Source organism: Eleutherodactylus coqui, chromosome 6, assembly GCF_035609145.1.
Source record: "Eleutherodactylus coqui strain aEleCoq1 chromosome 6, aEleCoq1.hap1, whole genome shotgun sequence".
Lineage (NCBI taxonomy): Eukaryota > Metazoa > Chordata > Amphibia > Anura > Eleutherodactylidae > Eleutherodactylus > Eleutherodactylus coqui.
In genome coordinates, this window is record NC_089842.1 from 123,257,512 (window position 1) to 123,281,066 (window position 23,555).

At 38.1% G+C, this 23,555-nt stretch overlaps 1 protein-coding gene across 1 annotated transcript; it reads right to left on the reverse strand.

Moving 5' to 3' along the window:
• Window positions 1-917: 917 nt before the first annotated feature.
• On the reverse strand, window positions 918-22,641 carry C6H14orf132 (chromosome 6 C14orf132 homolog). Its single transcript, XM_066605736.1, has 2 exons — window positions 22,250-22,641; window positions 918-1,512 (listed from the first exon to the last, which is right to left on the reverse strand). Exons 1-2 carry the CDS (start codon window positions 22,274-22,276, stop codon window positions 1,288-1,290), a joined length of 252 nt encoding a protein of 83 aa, XP_066461833.1. The 5' UTR covers window positions 22,277-22,641; the 3' UTR covers window positions 918-1,287.
• Window positions 22,642-23,555: the final 914 nt, after the last annotated feature.

Here is a 23,555-nt window from a genome sequence, read left to right on the forward strand (position 1 = left end):
TTTAAAATTAGAAATATTTCTGTCAAGTTTTGATAATGATAATAAGTAATTTCTAAATTAAGTATTTTTCTGTAATTAAGACTTAATTATAGCTTCCTAGAAAAACATTATACTTTCAATATCCAACTTCAATTATGTTAAGGTCAGCTTCAAAATTTGATTTTTTTTGCCATTTAGAAAAAAAGGCTATAATAAAATGACCCAGTAAAACCTTCTGTGGCATCAATCATTTTTAAACATAGAAAATATCCAGGAAATGAATCAAAGCCCTTGGTTACTGATACAAATTGACTTTAGAATAAATTAATTTGGTATATGACTAGAAATTATTATATAGGCACAAGGACATCAATCATGGCAGAGATTAGTGACATCATCACTCAGAAGCAGTGACATCATTCATTGAGACACATATCAAAAGCAGTTAGCGGCATAGAGGAATACATCCTATTCCACTCTACCAGACAGGGATCCATTGCTAGGATCCATCATGTGCATGGGAAATAATGTAGACATTTAGGGCCCCACAGATACCTTACCCTTGGGCAATGCTGCTTGTCTGACCTGAAAATTTACCTCAGTTACCATAATTACATGACACTGTTCTGCTTGCCCTTTCTAAGCTGTCACATTTCACAGAGCCAGATAATTAGTTAATTAGACCATGACATATGTTTCCTTTTGTCTGCAGCCGGCAATTCACTTAATTAAAATTCCTTAATCGGATATGAAATTTGTTTTCAAACTGTTGTTCCACAGACTAATTAAAATGAGGCCAGTTCACCCCTCTTCAAACTGGTTCACCTCCTTCCCAACCGTTGTAGGACAGAAGACCACCATGACCCTTGAGTTGTGCTGACCCCTTCCTTTCCCCTATTGCTGTGCCTATGGAGATGGTGTACATAGAACCAAAGTTTCCACTCAACAGGTCCTCACTCCATCGGCACAATAGCCTTCACAGGAGAAACTCCAGTCTCATATTTGGCCTAGTTCACAATAATATGTCAAGATAAGACAACAGTGAAGAGTCCAACAATCTAATATGGGGTTGGAAGTTTCCCTTGAGGAAGGGAGGGTCCAGAGTCCTAGGCTACACAGCCTATGTGACCGCACAGCACTTTAACGTATTTCCTTTGTACAGTGAAACATTGTTTCTTTTTGCTAAATGTTTTATGATCTTTTCGTTTTCGGTCTGGCAGGACGTAAATTATGAACACAGCAAGAACATCAATAAAAAATACTGTCTGTATCTTGAAGCAGCATTGCTTGCAGTTTCATCCATTCTTCTTAAAAAGTAAAGGCATAAACCACTCCAACCACCACAATATTTCCAATGGTGGCAATAATGGCAATCCATAACAATATGGCATCGTTGGAGGACCGTGCTGGCTCTTCGGGGGGGCTCTGAGCAGATGAGGCGGCATGGACATTGGCTGATGAATTGAATAAGGAATATTCTGTCCCAAATTCCTCATTTGGAGAGTCCATAAAAGCTCCTCCCATAACAGGGAGCTGTGGAGGTAAATAGACAAGTCATCAGTGAAGAACTCTTAAAGGGGAACTTTGCATAAATATAAAAAACAAATACAACATACTAGGTTCTAGGTCAGTGTTCTCTAACCTGAGACTTCAGCTGTTACAGACCACTATTGAGAGTTCTAGGTGTGCAGCAGCTGGAGACCTACAGATTGGAGCGCAATGAGCTATGTGCTACTTTGTACATAATAACATATAATCATTATTAGAGATGAGCGAACCTACTCAGCCACGCCTCTTTTTCGCCCAAGCGCCGCGATTTTCGAGTACTTCCGTACTCGGGTGAAAAGATTCGGGGGGCTCCGTGGGTGAGTGGGGGGTTGCAGCGGGGAGTGGGGGGGGGAGGGAGAGAGAGAGGGCTCCCCCCTGTTCCCCGCTGCTACCCCCCGCTCCGCCACGCCTCCCCCCGCCCCCCGGCGCGCCCCCGAATCTTTTCACCCGAGTACGGAAGTACTCGAAAATCGTGATGTTCGATCAAGTAATTACTCGAAACGAGTATATTCGCTCATCTCTAATCATTATCATCTTTATTTATAGAGCAACAATATAATCTGCAACAATTGTATATGGTATTCTGAGAATAAAAAGGGAGTGGGTAGTATCGTAGTAGCTATACTCTTTTACACTCAGACAGTATTATAGTAGTTATATTTTTGTACATAGGGGGTAGTCTTAAAGTAGTTAAATTCTTGTACATACGGGCACTATTATAGTAGTTATATTCTTGTACTTAGGGGGCAGTATTATAGTAGTTATATTCTTCTACACAAGAAGCAGTATTATAGTAGTTATATTCTTCTACTTAGGGGGCAGTATTATAGTAGTTATATTCTTATATATATGGAGCAGTATTATAGTCGTTATATTCTTGTACGTAGAAGGCAGGATTATAGTAGTTATATTCTTGGACATAGGGACAGTATTATAGTGGTTATTTTCATGTACATAGCGGCAGTATTTGAGTAGTTATATTCTTGCATATAGGAGACAGTAATATAGCACTTATATTCCTGAACATAGGGGGCAGTATTATAGCAGTTATATTCTTATACATAGGAGGCAGTATTATAGTAGCTATATTCTTGTAAATAGGAGCAGTATTAAAGCAGTTATATTCTTGCCACAGGAGGCAGTATTATAGTAGTTATATTCTTATACATAGGAGGCAGTATTGTAGTAGTTATATTCTTGTACATTAGAGCAGTATTATAGCAGTTATATTCTTGTACACAAGAAGCACTATTTTAGTAGTTATATTCTTGTACATAGGGGGCAGTATTATAGTAGTTATATTCTTATACATAGGAGGCAGTATTATAGTAGTTATATTCTTGTACATAGGAGCAGTATTATAGCAGTTATATTCTTGTACACAAGAAGGAGTATTATAGTAGTTATATTCTTGTACATAGGGGGCAGTATTATAGTAGTTATATTCTTATACATAGGAGGCAGTATTATAGTAGTTATATTTTTGTACATAGGAGCAGTATTATAGAAGTTATATTCTTGTACACAGGAGGCAGTATTATAGTAGTTATATTATTGTACATGGAAGGCAGTATTATAGTAGTTATATTCTTATACATAGAAGAAAGTATTATAGTAGGTATATTCTTGTACATCGGAGCAGTATTTGAGCAGTTATATTCTTCTACACAGGAGGTAGTATTATAGTAGTTATATTCTTGTACATAGGGGGCAGTATTATAGTAGTTATATTCTTGTACATAGGGGGATAATATTATAGTAGTTATATTCTTGTACATAGAAGCAGTATTATAGTAGTTATATTCCTGTACATAGGGGAAGAATTATAGTGGTTATAGTCTTGTACATAGGGGGCAGTATTATCGTAGTTATATTCTTCTTATACATAGGGAGCAGTATTATAGAAGGTATATTCTTGTGCATAGGAGGCAGCATTAAAGTAGTTATATTCTTGTACATAGGAGCAGTATTATAGTAGTTATATTCTTCTACATTGGGGGCAGCATTAAAGTAGTTATACTCTTTTATACTGCATTAGTATTATAAAAGTTATATTGTACATTATGGGTAGTATAATATTCTTGAACATATGTTGCAGTATTATAGTAGATATATTCTTTTACACACTATTTTCAGGGACAGTATTCTACTTCACTTGCACATAAGAGGCATTTTAATAGAAAATTTGGATATAGAAAGCACTATTAGAATAATTATATTTTTGTACATAGAAGCAGTATTACAGTAGTTATTTTCTTGTACATAGGAGGCCGTAATATAGTAGTTATATTCTTGTACATAGGGAACAGAATTATAGCAGTTATATTCTTGTACATAGGGGGCAGTATTATAGTAGTTATATTCTTGTACATAGGGGGCAGTATTATAGTAGTTATATTCTTGTACATAGGGGGCAGTATTATAGTAGTTATATTCTTGTACATAGGAGGCAGTATTATAGTAGTTATATTCTTGTACATAGGAGCAGTACTATAGTAGTTATCAAAATACTAATGACCTCATGTCTATGAGTGACTGAGTGACTGCGTGATTGTGTGAGTTACATGTGGTGAAATCACCATCATGTTATCAGTCACTGCTATCTCTGGGATCCACCCCTGATCACATGGCTTAACAACATCACAGCTCCTATATGCAAAGCCTGACAGAAGCCGTGTGCTTACAGAACCTGTGATGATGTCACAGTCATGTAAATCAGGGATGGAGATCAGAGTCTCGGTGATAGATAACATGATAGTGACATAATCACAGGTCCTGTAAGCACACGGCTGCAGTCCACCTCTGCTGGTTTGGGTCTGGAACCAACTCCAATCCCTTTCACTATATCACATTAGTCAGCGGTGCATTGCGCCACCAGAAACACTGGTACTAGTATTCTTGTACATAGGAGCAGGATTATAGTAGTTATATTCTTGTACATAGAAGCAGTATTATAGTGGTTGTATTCTTATATGTAGGGGCAGTATTATAGTAGTTATATTCTTGTACATAGGGGCAGTATTATAGTAGTTAAATTCTTGTACATAGGGGATAGTATTATAGCAGTTATATTCTTGTACATAGCAGGTCAGTATTATAGTAGAAATATTCTTGTACGTGGGGGCAGCATTGTTGTTTTTATATTCTGGTACATAGGGGGCAGTATTATAGTAGTTATATTCTTGTACATACGGGGCAGTATTATAGTTGTTGTATTCTTGTACATAGGGGACAGTATTCTAGCAGTTGTATTCTTGTACATAAGGGCAGTATTATAATAGTTATATTCTTGTACATAGGGGATAGCATTATAGTAGTTATATTCTTATACGTGGGGGCAGTATTGTTGTTTTTATATTCTTGTACATAGGAGGCAGTATTATAGAAGTTATATTCTTGTACATAGGAGACAGTATTATTATAGTTATACTTTGTACAAAGGGGGCAGTATTATAGTAGTTATATTCTTGTACATAAGGGGCAGTATTATAGTAGGTATATTCTTGTGCATAGGAGGCAGCATTATAGTAGTTATATTCTTGTATATAGGAGCAATATTATAGTAGTTATATCTTTGTACATAGAAGGCAGTATTATAGTAGTTATATTTTTGTACATAGTGGGGAAGTATTATAGTAGTTATATTCTTGTACACAGGAGGCAGTATTATAGTAGTTATATTCTTGTACATAGGAGCAGTACTATAGTAGTTATCAAAATACTAATGACCTCATGTCTATGAGTGACTGAGTGACTGCGTGATTGTGTGAGTTACATGTGGTGAAATCACCATCATGTTATCAGTCACTGCTATCTCTGGGATCCACCCCTGATCACATGGCTTAACAACATCACAGCTCCTATATGCAAAGCCTGACAGAAGCCGTGTGCTTACAGAACCTGTGATGATGTCACAGTCATGTAAATCAGGGATGGAGATCAGAGTCTCGGTGATAGATAACATGATAGTGACATAATCACAGGTCCTGTAAGCACACGGCTGCAGTCCACCTCTGCTGGTTTGGGTCTGGAACCAACTCCAATCCCTTTCACTATATCACATTAGTCAGCGGTGCATTGCGCCACCAGAAACACTGGTACTAGTATTCTTGTACATAGGAGCAGGATTATAGTAGTTATATTCTTGTACATAGAAGCAGTATTATAGTGGTTGTATTCTTATATGTAGGGGCAGTATTATAGTAGTTATATTCTTGTACATAGGGGCAGTATTATAGTAGTTAAATTCTTGTACATAGGGGATAGTATTATAGCAGTTATATTCTTGTACATAGCAGGTCAGTATTATAGTAGAAATATTCTTGTACGTGGGGGCAGCATTGTTGTTTTTATATTCTGGTACATAGGGGGCAGTATTATAGTAGTTATATTCTTGTACATACGGGGCAGTATTATAGTTGTTGTATTCTTGTACATAGGGGACAGTATTCTAGCAGTTGTATTCTTGTACATAAGGGCAGTATTATAATAGTTATATTCTTGTACATAGGGGATAGCATTATAGTAGTTATATTCTTATACGTGGGGGCAGTATTGTTGTTTTTATATTCTTGTACATAGGAGGCAGTATTATAGAAGTTATATTCTTGTACATAGGAGACAGTATTATTATAGTTATACTTTGTACAAAGGGGGCAGTATTATAGTAGTTATATTCTTGTACATAAGGGGCAGTATTATAGTAGGTATATTCTTGTGCATAGGAGGCAGCATTATAGTAGTTATATTCTTGTATATAGGAGCAATATTATAGTAGTTATATCTTTGTACATAGAAGGCAGTATTATAGTAGTTATATTTTTGTACATAGTGGGGAAGTATTATAGTAGTTATATTCTTGTACACAGGAGGCAGTATTATAGTAGTTATATTCTTGTACATGGAGGGCAGTATTATAGTAGTTATATTCTTGTACATAGGAGGCAGTATTATAGTAGTTATATTCGTGTACATAGTGGGCAGTATTATAGTAGTTATATTCTTGTCATAGGAGACAGTATTATAGTAGTTATATTCTTGTACATAGAGGTCAGTATTATTATAGTTATTTCTTGTACATAGAGGGCAGTATTATAGTTGTTGTATTCTTGTACATAGGGGCAGTATTATTGTAGTTATATTCTTGTTCATAGTGGATAGTATTATTATAGTTAAATCTTGTATATAGGGGGCAATATTATTGAAGTTATATTCTTGTTCATAGGAGCAGTATTATAGCAGTTATATTCTTGCACATAGGAGCACTATTATGATACTTATATTCTTGTACATAGGGGGCAGTATTATAGAAGTTATATTCTTGTACATAGGAGCAGTATTATAGTAGTTATATTCTTGTACATAGGAGCAGTATTATAGGAGTTATATTCTTGTACATAGGGGCAGTATTATAGTAGTTTTATTCTGGTACATAGGAGCAGGATTATAGTAGTTATATACTTGTACATAGGAGGTAGTATTATAGTAGTTATATTCTTGTACATAGGAGACAGTATTATAGTAGTTATATTCTTGTACATAGGGGACAGTATTATAGTAGTTATATTCTTGTACATAGTGGGCAGTATTATAGTAGTTATATTCTTGTACATAGGAGCAGTATTATAGTAGTTATATTCTTGTACATAGGGGCAGTATTATAGTAGTTATATTCTTGTACATAGGGGGCAGTATTATAGTAGTAATATTCTTGCACATAGGGGCTGTATTATAGTAGTTATATTCTTGTACATAGGAGACAGTATTATCAGTTATATTCTTGTACATAGGGGGCAGTATTATAGTAGTTACATTCTTGTACATAGGAACAGTACTATACATACTATACAACAATATTATACATGCACTCGCTCACACAGCAGCGCTCTACTACTCAGTCACGTGAGCCTGGTCTTAAGGAAATCATTTAGTAGTTTGCATTAATGATCTTGGCTGTATGTCAATACTTTCAAACAATCAATAGAGGTTGGTGTTTCTGTTGATTCTGAGTTTTCGAAAACCAAATTTATTTACTTCTCTTTCAACTACACCACAAAATGTTACTGCTCTTGTCTGATGTGTTAATATCCACCTCTCTGCCAGATACTATGAATATTTCATCTCTCTCTCTCTCTCTGCTAGTAGCTTCCAACCTTTGACAGCAAAAATAAATCATGTAAATGACAGAAAATTCATGACCCTGAAACCTTGTTTTCTCATTTTACTGAAGGAAATTAATTTCCACAAATTGCTTCTGTAAAAAACAAACAGGAAGTATTCATTTGGGGGTAATGCTGTACTTATGTGCTGAGCATCCAACTCTTAGATACAAAAAGTATGCAAAGTACAGATTTTTATTATGGGAAAATGCTAATATTGAGATTTGTTCTGCTGCCAAGGCCACATTCATGGGTGAGGGCCATTTGTACGGTACAGTTTCTATTAACAGGTACACAGATCATAGAAGATGCATGTGGCTACAGTAAGCCCTAAGGAGAGATTGGGCACAGTTCATTTTGGTGCTTTCAAGTGGGATACCAAAAGGCTCTGTCCTGGGGTCAGTGAGTTGTTCCAACATTTTTGTAAATGATCTAGAGGAAGGAATTGATGGGAAACTGATCAAATTTACAGACGACACAAAGCTAGGAGGGATAGTTAACAATAAAGAAGAGAGTATTCAAAAACATCTAGAAAAGCTTGAGCAGTGGGCGACGACTAACAGAATGGTATTAAACAAGGAGAAATGCAAAGTCCTACATCTGGGCAAAAAACTGAAAAAAGCACATACATAATGGAAGGAATTGGGCTAAGCAGAAGCACATGTGAAAAAGTCTTCGGTATACTAATAGATCACAGACTAAACATGAGTCAATAATGTGATGCAGAAGCCAAAAAGGCAAACACAATTCTGGGATGTATTAAGAGAAGCATAGAGTCCAGATCACGTGAGGCCATTATCCCCCTCTACTCTTTCTTAGTGAGACCTCATCTGGAATGCTGGAAACTGAAAGGGACTAGACACAGATTAGATATTAGAAAAAACTTTCTGACAGTGAGGTGATCAATGAGTGGAACAGGTTGCCACAGGAAGTGGTGTGTTCGCCTTCAATGGAAGTGTTCAAACAAAGGCTGGACAAATATCTGTCTGGGATGATTTAGTGAATCCTGCATTGAGCAGGGTGTTGGGCCCGATGACCCTGGAGGTCCCTTCCAACCCGACCATTCTATGATTCTTTTCCCCATTGTGCACTTGTTTACATGGCCTCTAATTTGAAGAAACAGAGATGGGAGTCAACATAAGGTTCGTTTCAGACCTTTGTTTCACAGAGGATAAACAGCACTGATGCTTTTTGGTGGAATGGAAGTTCCATGACAGTTAGCAATATGATGGAGTGTTTTTTGCACATATAGAAAAGAGGGGGCCCATCAAAATGAACGACAACTTTAGCAAAGGCTTGGCACCAAGTGCAGAAGGGTTTTGTGTATGTTTATCCCTCCCATCCTTTCCTTCATTTTTGGGCTAATTCCCCAATCCCCTAATTTCTATGAAAGCAGTTGCTCTGTAGAAGTGAGTCCCACACAAGTTATCGCTACCCATTAGGAAAGGTACTGGAACAAGCAAGGCTGACTCCCTGTCGTGAAGAGTCACATAGCAGCAACATAGGGTGCTTCTAAGTACCCTTGATTCTTGGTATAAGACACTCAATTCTTTATATGCCAAGTAATTTCCTTAGACTCCTGATGCTCTTGGCATTAGACATTATAGCTATTCCACCAGTAAAGATGTAAATATCATTATAATGTTGTATGGTGCTCATCATCTATACGTACTGCATAACGTATCTTTCTGCTACACCACAAAATGTTGTGTCATATATGTTTCACTCTGTTCAAAAGTTGTATAACTATTCACTTCCAAACCTTCACCGAACCCACTCTCTGCACCTCTCCGTGCATATTCAATGCATTTACACAAAGGAATCCAGAGCGCGCGCCTCTTGCTCTGCTTTTATCAGGCAGAGATTATACTCATAAATCATTTCCATCAGTAAAGTACAATAATAACGGCACATTGTGTCCCCTCCTCCATAATTAGCAGAGCTTATTTTTAATGTAACTGGAGCACTCCAGCTGGAGTCTCACATCCCAATCATACAGTATAATGATGCCTCCTGGTACCTGATCCTTTGTACAGCTCTATATCATTCTGATAGAAGCACAACCTAGTATTATGTGGTGATGTGAAATGCTTAGTGATTGTATCACACAGTGCAGGATATTCCCTTCGCTTTCTGAAGCCAAGATTTTCACATTATTTATTTCCAAACATCCATAAAGAACAGGATAAAATATATTTTGTTCACCTATACTTACATAGACATTATATAAAAGAACATCTAAGGAGGAAATGGAAATAAATGAGTAAAGAGGGGTCCATCTTTTTTGGTTTACTTGGCTGAGGATATTGATAAATCTAAATAGGTTGGTAAGGAATAATGTTCATTCTTCTTGTGCTATATTAGGGCCATTAGGTACAAGAATGTACTACTATAATGCCTCCTATGCAAAAAAAAATATATAACTTTTATGATACTGCTTCTATGTATAAAAATTTAGCTATTATAGTACTGCCCTCTCTATACAAGAATATACCTTCTATAATACTGTCCTCTATACACAAGAATATAACTACTATAATACTAACCCTATGTACAAGAATATAACTACTTTAATACTAGCCCTATGTACAAGAATATAACTACTATAATACTGCACCCCATGAACGAGAATATAAGCACTATCATACTACCCCTATGTACAAGAATATAACTACTATAATACTGCCTTCTATATACAAGAATATAACTGCTATAATACTGCCTCCTACGTACAAGAATATAACTACTATAATACTGCCTCCTATGAACAATAATATAACTACTATAATACTAACCCTATGAACAAGAAAATAAGCATTATTATACTGCCTCCCTATGTACAAGAATATAACTACTATAATACTGCACCCTATGAACGAGAATATAAGCACTATCATACTACCCCTATGTACAAGAATATAATTACTATAATACTGTCTCCTATGAACAAAAATCTAAATACTACTATACTGTCCCCTATGAAGAAGAATATAAGCACAATCACACTACCGCTATGTACAAGAATATAACTACTACAATACTGCCTCCTATGAACAAGAATATAAGCACTATCATACTACCCCTCTATATACAAGAATATAACTACTATAATACTGCCTCCTATGTACAAGAATATAACTACTATAATACTACTCCCTATGTACAAGAATATAACTACTAAAATACTGCCTCCTATGAACAAGACTATAACTCCTTTAATACTACCCCCTATGTACAAGAATATAGCTACGAAAATACTGCCTCCTATGTACAAGAATATAACTACTATAATACTGCCTCCTATGTACAAGAATATAACTACTATAATACTGCCCTCTATGTACAAGAATATGATTACTATAATACTGCTCTCTATGTACAGGAATATAACTACTTTAATACTGCCTCCTATGTGCAAGAATATAACTACTATAATACTGCCCCCAATGTACAAGAATATAACTACTATAATACTGTCCCCTATGTACAAGAATATAACTATTATAATACTGTCCCCTATGTTAAAGGATATAACTACTATAATACTGCTTCTATGTACAAGAATACAACTACTATAATACTGCCCCCTATGTACAAGAATACAACTACTATAATACTGCGCCCTATGTACGAGAATATAACTACTATAATATTGCCTCCCATGTACAAGAATATAACTACTATAATACTGCCCCCCTATGTACAAGAATATAACTCCTATAATACTGCCCCTATGTACAATAATATAACTACTATAATACTGCCTCCTATGTACAAGAATATAACTACTATAATACTGCCCTCTATATACAAGAATATAACTACTATAATACTGCCTCCTATGTACAAGAATATAACTACTATAATACTACTCCGTATGTACAAGAATATAACTGCTATAATACAGCCCCCTATATACAAGAATATAACTACTATAATACTGCTCTCTATGTACAAGAATATAACTACTATAATACTACCTCCTATATACAAGAATATAAGTACTATAATACTGCTCCTATGTACAAGAATATAACTACTATAATACTGTTCCTATGTACAAGAATATAACTACTATAATACTGCTCTCTATGTACAAGAATATAACTACCATAATACTGCCTCTATGTACAAGACTAGAACTACTATAATACTGCTCTCTATGTACAAGAATGTAACTACCATAATACTGCCTCTATGTACAAGACTATAATTACTATAATACTGCCTCTATGTACAAGAATATAACTATTATTATACTGCTCCCTATGTACAAGGATATATCTACTGTAATAGAGACCTCTATGTATAAGAATATTTTCACTATGTTATTGACCCTATGTACATAAATATACGACTACTATAATGAAACTTTTCAGCAGAAGGTTAGTAAAATCCCCTTTGTAGTAGAATAAGATAATTATAATACTGTATTCTATGCACAAGAATGTACCTACTATAATTTCCCCCCCATATACACCATTAAAACTGCTATAATATTGACATCTTTGTGGAAGAATATAACTATTATTATGGTTGATTATCCTCCCTCACATCAGGTGTATATTTGGATTGGGATTGTTTACATTTTATTTAAGCATTCTGGACCATTGAGATAAAGCAAAGGGAAACACACATCGGGACATGTCATTCCTGCAGTCAGCAACAGTATCTTTGGATTTATGCTGCTTGATGTATTGTATTGGTTTTAAGTGTCATGTTTATTTAATTTTTTTGACATGTGATATAGTTTTATTGCTGTGGTATCCCATATCAGTAGTTAAAGGGATTGTCTCATTATAAAAAAAATTCTAATAGCTGGACATGGCATAAAATTAAAAAAAGAAACATTCACCTCTCTTCAACCGCACAGAAAAGAGCTGCTTCCAGTATGTGTGCACAGCAAAAGTCAGTTGATCGCTATAGCCAATCAAAGGCTGCAGCGTCACCATTGCGAACTCCTGGTATCATGGCGCCCAGAATGTGAGTGCTGATGTCAGGAGGTCAGACGGAGATGCTGCAGCAGTCACTTGACTTTCGCCAGAAGTACATACTAGGAAATGTTTTCTTGAGGCTGAAAAGTATTGTCTTTATTTCTTTTTGATGCCTTGTCCACCTGTTGAAAAAATAGTTATATTGGGAAAACTCCTTTAATATATGGATGTTTTAGACTACATTGTGATGAATCATCTACAAGTAGTATGCTGTTACAAGTTTAAGAGACTTTTTTAGATTATGTAGTTATTGGTTGTCCGAGCAAGTCCTCAGAATAGCTGATAAAAGAAGAGTAGCAAAGGCAGCCGGCAACAAAGCGTTACAAACAACTCAAAGCAGAAGCCATGAAAGGCCATATCCGAAGCCTATTCTAGCAGGTCAAGATGGCCCGAAAATCTTTCCTGGCACGCAACTGCACAATCAAAGGCAAAAATGGAAAGGAACGAAATTACCAACAGATTATGAAGGCTAGGTGGAGGGAACACGCAGAAGAACTATATGCCTGCAACCACATACCTGGACCATTGCATTAGGTGGAGCCTGTGGATCTAGGAGCCCTTCATTATGGAGTCAGCAGTGGTTATGGCAATGAAACAACTAGCCAAAAATAAAGCACCAGGCATAGATAGCATACCGGCAGAGATATTGCTGCCAGTACCAGTAAAAACCATCACAGCTCTGTGCCAGACAGTATGGGCATCCACAGAATGGCCACAGGACTGGAAAAGATCTGTCTTCATCCCTCTACCAAAGAAAGGTGACTCCCAGAATTGCTCCAACTACCGAACAATAGTCCTCATTCCACATGCAAGCAAGATCCTTCTCAAAATTATGCAGGAAAGACGGAGATTAGTAGTTGAAGCGGCACTCCCTGATGCGCAGGCAGAATTCCGGTGAGGATGCGGCACCTATGACCATATAGCAAACCTGCGATGAACCATGGAAAAAGCTGGAGAATACCAAAAGAACATTTACATGTGCTTCATCAACTACGTCAAGGCCTTTGTCTGTATCGACCATGACAAGCTATGGCAGGCCCTACAAGAGCTGGGTGTATCGGCACATCTAGTCAAGCTGATAAAATCACTTTATACCAATCAAGAAGCCACTGTGAGAACACAGTATGGGAACACAGATTGGTTTGGGATCGGCAAAGGCATCCAACAGGGATGCATCATCTCGCCCTTCTTGTGTAACCTATATGCGGAAGTGATCATGTGTAAAATGGACCTAGATGAATTGGAAATGGGGGTAAAAATAGGTGGAAGAAACATCAACACTCTCTGTTATGCAGATGACACAACTCTGCTTGCAGAAATGGAAGCAGGTCTGAAGCAGCTGATATGTAAGAATAAAACTAAAAGTGAAAAAATGGGCCTCTACCTAGACTAGATTTATGACTATTGCAGAAAATGGCCAAATGAAAATAAAAATCAACAATGAGGTCATGGAATGCTTGTGAGACTTAATCTTCCTTGGTTCAAAAATAGACCAGGTTGGAGAATCTATGCCAGAGAGAAAACATAGCATAGCAAGCACAATGTTAAACATGGACAAAATCTGGAAAAGTAAACATATTGGCATCGCAACTAAACACAGGATAGTGTTAACCATCGTTTCCCCATAGCCATGTATGGATGTGAAAGCTGGTCTGTGAAAAAAAGCTGATAGAAGGAGGATTGATGCGTTTGCGCTGTGGTGCTGGCGAAAGCTGCTGCATATGCCATGGACGGCGATAGTAACAACCAGAGAAGTCCTGAACCTTATAAGACCTGATATATCATTGGAGGTCAAGATGACGGGGCTCAGGCTTAAGTATTTTGGTCATGTAAAGCGAGCAGAGTCACTAGAAAAATCTATAACACTTGGACAGATCAGTGACAAAAGAAGACCCGGCCGCCAAAGGACACAATGGCTGATGCTGTCAGAGCTGATACTGGCATGGATATCAGAAAACTGAAAGAAGCAGTGCAAAACCCAAAAACATGGAGGGAGCTTGCCTTTAGGGTCGCCGAGGGTCGTGAACGACAGAACAGCTAACTCTGTCCTCCCTGCAGACAGAGATGGTACTGGCTCTAACTCATGTAATGCTCTGCTCAAAACTTTAATGTCAAGATAGTGCCTAATAAGTATCATACAGAAGGCTGCACCTTATGAAAGGACAGATGTAGCAGCGCACATATCAGGTATGCTACAGGTGTAGGTGCAGTACATGGGAATACGTATAGGGCGTCCAGGGGATGCAGACGCACCAGGAGCCCTAGGGGGCCCATAAAGTCTCTCTTCCCAATATTGCAAGCAAATACTATTAATGAAGCTTTATAGTTGGGGGTTCAGTTCCAGATTTTGCAGCTTCAAGCTACGCCTTTAGCGCAGTATGCTCTTCTACGCTATTTACGACTGTTTCATTCACTTCAAATAGAAACCCAAATTGTGTAGCAACACTATGTTATTGTGGTAGTACGCTGTGCATAGGAGACATCCAGAGTGTGCCATACAATCAGATGAGGGGTACAGGGATAAAAAACAGTATTTTTATCAGAGTGGCTCTATAAATGTACTCCATATGCTAGAGAGAATTGCGACAGTCCTGAGTTTTCTCCATTTGGACTAACCATGGATTGATGTAAACCCAGGTCTTTAACAATGCTTTTGTAGCGTTTTCCAGCTTCTCTATAAGAGAGGGGAAGGGACTTGTTATTTGTATAGCACCAACTTATTTCACAGCGTTTTCAGGAAATTTGTTTATTATTACCCCTCACCAAGCTGGGTACTCATTTTACCAACTTTGGAAGGTCGGAAGGCTGAGTCAACCTTGAGCCGGCTACCTGAACCACACGGGGATCGCAACCTTCAGGTCATGAGTGAGAGCTTAGGACTGCATTCTGCTGCCTTAACACTGAGGTCTTCCTATAGTTTCTTGCATCGAGACATGGTTCACACTAACTAATCTTTCTTAAAAAGAACAGATTTGTCAGTAACCAGGCTTTGGTGCCCTTATTTAATGGGCAAAACACCTGTGAAACCCTTACTTCCAATCTGAATCACCTTTTTTCAAATAGCTCAAGGAGTGATTAACACATAGGCTTACTTACTTTTTCTTCCTGCACTTTAGATATTTACTCAGTGTGTTCAATTAAAGACATGAATGGTACAACTATTTGTGTGTAATTAGGTTAGTTGAAGTGTGTTTTTCTATAACTACCAGAAAATTTAAAAATCCAAGGGTTCACTTACTTTTATTTTACAACTGTATAATGTATGCTGTTGTTTATATCTGAGTAGATTTGCAATAGCCGATCATTGCTTTGTGCATAAAATGTATTGCAAGTATAAATGTTCTGGTTTTGCTCCGGCTCACTGTAGTCTGTGTATGTGGAGGAGATCTCATGGCAGAATGTGATTTAAAACGAGAGACTGTGTGAGTGGGAAACGTTCTGAATTATGTATAAATGCTCAAAGGATCTTTTCACATTCCATTAAATCAATGTTCAGAGCTCTCTGGTATTTTAATGAGGAGGAGTTAGTGAAATTTGATTGAATAAAACACGCTTAATTCTCCATCTGAAATCAAACTGAGCATTATATTGGCTGAAAGGGATACAAACCCAAACAACAAGTAGTGGACTTTCTTCAATCTATGTATGTGCAATACATATGGACATAGAGCATGGATATTATGTATCCAATACGAGTCCATATTTTACTAAATGTTTTACCAAACACCCAACATTTCATTCTCTGTTCATAAAGGCTTAATTTTCTTGTTTCCTGCATAAACAAAAATATTAAAATGAGATTGGCAATCTGATGTCCAATGGATAGCCAAGAAAGGCCTGGTCATCAAGGAAGGGCCCGAGGGGCTGCTCACAGACCCTCGGTTAATGTTATGCTCCAGGAAGGGATGCCAAAAAATTATAACTGGTGCAAAGGAAAAGTGGAACAGTTACAGTATGTACAGCAAGTCTAAAGAACCCCCCAAGGGACTTCTGATTGAAATCTGAGTGGTTGCTATTGGTATTTGCTCCACTTTTTCTTTGTACTACTTTCCTTAACACTAACAAATCACCCCAAAGTGTATCATACTCATGAGAGGTGATAAGATACCCCATGACCTCCATGTTCAAGGCCCAGAACACCCTCAGTCTGCCCCTGTTGCAGGGGCGTAACTACAGAGGGTGCAGGGGATGCGGTTGCACCCGGGCCCAGGAGCCTTAGGGGGCCTGTAAGGCCTCTCTTCTCCATATAGGGAGCCCAGTACTATGAATAAAGCATTATAGTTGGGTGCCCTGTTACAGATTTTGCATTGGGGCCCAGAAGCTTCAAGTTATGTCTCTGTGCAGCATGGTTTAGGTATGGATACGGGTACAGATACAGATAGAGGGGGGGGGGGGCAGCTCACGTTTTGCATCAGGGCCCCTGAGCCTTTAGTTACGCCCCTGCCCTGTTGGTAGCAATTTAGTTTTTATTTGCCCATATTAGAGTTACCCCCATCCCCAATAACGTTAACAAAATTCTACAGATGTGTCCTTAACTTGAGTCTAAACTCAACATATCCCAACATGCATGGTGCAATATGTTAAGCAAACATTAAAAAATGTGTATATCCATTCATTGGCCATCTGTCACTCATAGACTCCCAAGTTAAACAAAAAACAAATATGTAAAAATCATCAAACCACTTTAAGACACTTCACAGCTTCCACTTTTCCATTCCCATAATCCATACGCTGTTCCTTTAATTGCGTGATGAAGAGCAGACAGTCTGAATTCCCATCACTGTGTCTGTTGTCGACAGACCCCGCTTTAGCCTGCAACGTGATGCATATAGAGTGAGACATCACATGGCTCAGTATCAGGAGAGGTCATAAATTAGTGACTGAGGGATGATGATGTTGTAGTTGAGTTTAGAGGACATTTTCCTGAGTGCAATTTTTATTATCAACCTCCTTTATACACAAGCTTAATAGCAAATGTTATCGTACAGCATCTGAATGGCATCTTGTAGCTCACTTGTGTCCTCAATTGAGGAAAATGGGGATACTATCATTACTAATGGCATCCAATATTCTACATGGCTCTAGCAGATTCTGTTATTGTAAAGTGCATCTCCTGCTATGAACATCATTTTTTATTGGTCTACATAGGAGATGAAGATATCAGTGGTTGTATGATAAAAAATTTGACTGCCTTCAGCCACCACTAGGCAGAGCTCATTACATATAGCTCCTATTGAATATAAAGGGGTTATACACAAAAAGTTATGTCCTATCCACAGTTTACACCACCACTCCATATATTTCATTTAGTCTGCTAGAGATAGCCGAACACTTGAACTTGCTTATCACTGTCAGTCCCATTAAATTAAATGGTGCAATAGTGTGACCACGTGACCTCCGCTCCATTCATTGGAGGATCTTTAAGACCCTACTTTTTGTGATCATTGGGATTCCAGTGGTGGGACCCATATCAGTAGAATAGATATCCCCTATTTTCTAGATTGGGGATAACTTCTTTTTGTGGAACAATCCCTTTAATTTTAAATCTGTGCAGTAAGCTCCCCCTGGTGGTGGCTATAGACAGACAAAATATTACCATTTAACTTTATAGATGTGTGTAGTAGGCAAGGGATTTGGAGCTTTATAACCAAAAACTTTGACACCTAGACAAATATGTTATGAAATTAAAGGGTTTTCTTGGGCTTAGATATTAATGGCTTATACTTTGGATAAGCCATCAATATGAGACAGTGGGGCTCCCCCATTAATTAGTTGATTGAAGAGGCTGTAGTACCCCAATAAGTGCCGTGTCCCTATTATTGTTTAGCAACTATTGCATCATACATTTGCTTCTTGCCATGCCCGGTACTGCAGATCTCTGCAGCAGAGTCCCATTCAAGTAAATGGGACTGAGCTGCATTTAAAGGCACTGCCACTACTAAATGTGCAGCAATATGCCTGAAAAAGATTGAATTGGATATGGCATTCATCATAGTAAACCTCCTTAATCAATTTTAATCAGCAACGAAATGTGAACTTTTTAATATGAAATTATGTTTATAGTTGGGGGTGCACTTTAACATCGTCCTCTATGACAAAGGTGATCCAAAAAATGCATCACCTAAGCTGTTCCCATGATTAAATGATAAAGATTTCATTTAAGCGTTCTTTTACATATAGCGTCCCTCTCGAATATAAGGGACATATGTTGGCTTCATCCGTAACAATGACAACTATCACAAAATATTCCTGGCATGTTGGACGCTCATGACATCCATTGAACAACATCTCCATCAGACCTGGGCTTATGTTGTGCAGCCTGGTAGGATCTACAGGCTTCATAATATCACCATTTGATTACTTGTCAACTGGCATAACTGTTTGTTAATGTGAACTTGTCACCGGCCTTTTATGTCAAGTAAAGGGGCTGTCCAATTGTATTTCCTTCACATTAAGCAATTATCTCTTCTGTTGACTTGCAGTTCATTCATTGACCCCTCACCCCACCCCACCCAGGGTCCGGGCTATTGATGTGACCCCCCACGTGAACAGATGTGCACAGATGAAGGAATAGAAAGCCCTGTGTTCGATATTAGTATATTGCATAGTAGAAGGCTGCATTGATTGTAAAGATCATGTGACTGCTATGGCAGATTGGGTGTAGGCTCATACATGTTGGGTTATGGTATTTGCTTTGGTTTGGGTTAGGCTTTCCAACCTTTGCAAAGACTAGAGATATCCAGTTTTCCTCAGTAGAGTCTAGACGGCTCTCTCTTGATACTTAATAACATAGGATTCAATCTTCTCATCCATCCTATTTCTTGAAAGGGAGCAATCTGAATCAAGCCTGTGTAGCATGGGGAAGCACTCTACTGTACAGCAGATAGAACTTTCTGCGGCAACTTCAATAGCTATATAAGTAGTTGCTTGGGGATCTAAATTAAAGCCATGAGTGGCTGGGGCTTTAAAATGAGAAAGTCAGGTAACTATAAGTATACACAGGGTCCACATTATAGATAACTGGGTCCTGTGTAACAAGGAGGAACTTTTCACCTGAATGTTTATACATGAATACTGCCATTCAGTGCAAAAAAAACCATACTATTACATAATGCCTAAATAATTCTCCTATACAATTTTCACATAATATTCCAATATACAGTCAACATAATATCGTCATATTGTGCTACGACGACACTGCCATAGACAGCCCACATGATACCACCAAATAGCATCCAAGTATTATGCAGTATCCAAATAATACTACATAATACTGCTATACAGTTTTCATACAATATTTTACTGCCATGTAGTTCCCACATAATACCGCAATTCAATTTCTAAATCCATCTAAGTATCAACGTTTGATCTTTGTTTTGCATAGTTCATGCACTTACTAGATTTACAGCGTGATATCATAAACAGATATAGTACCGGGTGGGTTACAGAAAAGTACCATACTCCTAAGAAAGTTGTCTGAAAGAAAATCTTTGTTGCTAGAGCAACCAATCACAGCACAGCTTTCATTTTACCTCACAAGTATAACAAATGAAAGCTGCATCCTGATTGGTTGTTTGTCTTTTGGGCAGCTTTAATTAAAATGTGGTGTCAAGCTACTTTTCCATGGCCCACCATATATAATGGGTCTGTATATATTGACATATAGAATGTTTGATACAATAAGAGGGGAAGTACTCCCTCTCCTAATCTAACTATATAGCTAGATTAGAGAATATATACTGTGGTATTCCAGCAGCGCAATGGTTCTATCAGACTGTGCTACACAAAAGAAGTACTTACTGATTGCAGTCATACAGTCCCCATTGACTCCAGGCTGAACTCTTAATCTATAAGGACCAATATGGGTGAACTGCTGATCACTGGGGATTGTAGTCATTAAAATGGGACACAGCTAACCGTCTCCTACTGCCTCATTCACATCCTCATTCGTCAGAAGTCAGATCACAGTTCCAAACTCCTGGGATCATAGTTCCCAGGATGTGAGCACTGATGCCAGGGGTTTGGAAGGTAATGCTGCGGCCTCTGAATAGTTGGCGTGGTCACTTGACTTCCAGGGGCAGAGGATGGGCACCAGGATACGGTTAGCAGTGGGGGGCAGTGGGAGGGGCAAAACAGGTGAGTATGCTTTATTTTATTTTAATTCGCGCCCAGCCCTTAACATTTTTACCTTAAACCACATAACCCCTTTAAACTGCAAACTAATTAATCAAACCAAAGCATAAATGAGTAATAACGAAGAGTGGGAGGGGCTATAATACCTAATAATGAACATATGGTAGGCAGCAATAACTATTGAAGCAGATTTACTAAAACTGTGTAATAATTAGACCAGACAGTCTGAAAGATGCACCCAATTTATCACAGTAGTTCATATGGTGTGCTAAATTTCGTGCATCTCACTAGATGTACTAGACACTTTTGACTAACTTTACGCCACCTATTGGTTAGTTTACTTTGCTCAAAATGTGGTGCAATTTTGGCACACGTTGCATTATAAAAAGGCACACTGCTTTCTGCTGGTCCATGCCCCATTTCCCTGTAAACAATGTCCCTTTTCTAGTAAGGTGCAAAAGTATCTAAAACACATAATAAATGTGGTGCAAGGCATTTACACAAGTTGTTTGGTGTAAATTGAGCCAGAATTTTGGTGTGTTACCCTAACCCCCCCCCCCCCCTCATGTGTTTTTGTTTTGATATTACCAAATGAAATCCTCAAAGTAAAAGAAGGGGTTAATGAATTTCTATCAATATGAAGAAATATAGTTAGGACCATTCTATCATCTACTGTACTGTAATATAATGTACTGCTATATTGTTTACTGCAATACATTGTAGTATGATATGCTGTACTGTGCTATATTCTAATATGTTGTACTATGGTGTAATATTATATACTGCACCATTATCTTCTATACTATATAAGTATAGACTGTATTGTGATGTCATATCTGCTGCACTATACTATACACTGTACTATCCTATATTATAACATAATATACAGTAATGTATAGAATGTCATATATTACCCTCCACTCTAAAATACCCTACTGATCTATTATATACTATTAAATATGGAAGTATAATATTCTAAACTGTACTAAACATCATATGCTATAATAAACTAATGCACTATATAACATATGCTATAATAGACTAATCTTTGGTACTACAGTATTATATCTTGCACTGTATAACTGTAGTATAACATTACATCTCGGGACTTGCAATACTTCATATAGTAGAAGTTTGGTAAACTGATGACATCAGTAGGTAAGAGTCGAAAGCATCTATAATATAATTGTGTATAAGTGATGATATTCCTTGCTGCATGATAATCCAATTAAGTCCAAGACCAAAGCATCTCGGATAATTAGTAACAAAGGACAATATAGAATGTCGCCTTGAGATCTTCATGTCCAGTAGCTCCCATACAGCCAACACTTTCTTTGTTTGTCTTCCCAGTTCTCCGTCTCACAGAACAGAATGAACCAACAATTTATAAGATGTGTAATAACAGCAGTGATGAAGCCAAATATCATCCAGTCTTACCTGAGCTGCCATGAAGGAGAGGTCCATGGTTACCGGAGGAGTAGATCCCTTTTACGAATCCAGGGCGACCTCAGCTGAGCTCATCCTCTAAGGGCTCCCTTATAGTTTTCACAAGGGGTGGGCAGCGACTGGTACACAGACCTGTGTGACCCCACCTGCTGCTGCTGCCAGGCTCATACCCAGTACTGAATGCCCTGACCACCACTGACCACGAACACTAAATATTTGCTTATGGTGCTCTGATAGGAGTAAGCCTCCTGTTTAAGTGGCAGCGGTGCCATCCAAGATTAACTCTTTCCCTCCCAACCCTTATGGCACCCATATGCACCAACCAAAAAAAAATAGATAAAGGGACAAATTCAGGGGTTATGCATTATCCATAGCGAGCTATTCTAGTGTGAACGCCTTGGCACAGATTTGTGTGTCGGTGGTGGAATATTATGCAGCGAGTTTCATTTATAAAGTGATGTGATGGTTAAGTGGGTTCCTATGGCAACTAAAGCTCCTTAGGGACAGAACGAATGAGCAGAGCAACTGACAGCGAAGTTTCCGGCAGATGCAGTCTGTGTCTGGAAGTTGGTGATGGTCATTGTTTTGGGCTTTAGTTAAGGGTCACATTCACAAGATTGTGAAAAGCTGAAAAACAGAAGAAATGGAACAGCTGTAGGGATGCAGAGTTAGTAGTTGTGCCCTGGAGCAAGAGGGGGGCTAGAGGCTGTTCTGCAACATAAGAAGACCCCTGCATTATGAACAGCACATGGTAGGTGGGGGGGGCTGTTATAGATTTTTCATTGGGAAACTGGAGCTTTAATATATGCCTCTGTGCAGAAAAATACAATGGAGCAGATTTATTAATGCTGTGGCAGTGTGTGCTGTCACGTTGTAGGACTTAGGGCTTTAATAGACGAGCGAGCAACATAATACGCTCGCTCCTGCGCAATTTTTGTTTTGCAGTGAACGACTGTATGTAGCGTTCATAGTGTTCATTCACACAGGTGGGGGAATCACCGCACCCTGATTTAAAAGGCGAATCTGCCGAATGAGGCGCCGGTGATCAGGGGTATGCACTGCATTGAGCGCATACCCATACAGGCACATGTGCATGTTTGCGCACCTCACATAGACCTCTACGGGGTATTTGGATGCGCAAACATGCACAAGATAGGGCAGGTCCTATTTTTTGCACCAGCGATAACAAAGGGCGCAAAAAAAAGATGTGAGAATGAACCCATTGAAATCAATTGGCTCGATTCTCTGTGTTATGCGGGTGGAATTTACCGTGTGCATAACCGCGGCGTATCACGCT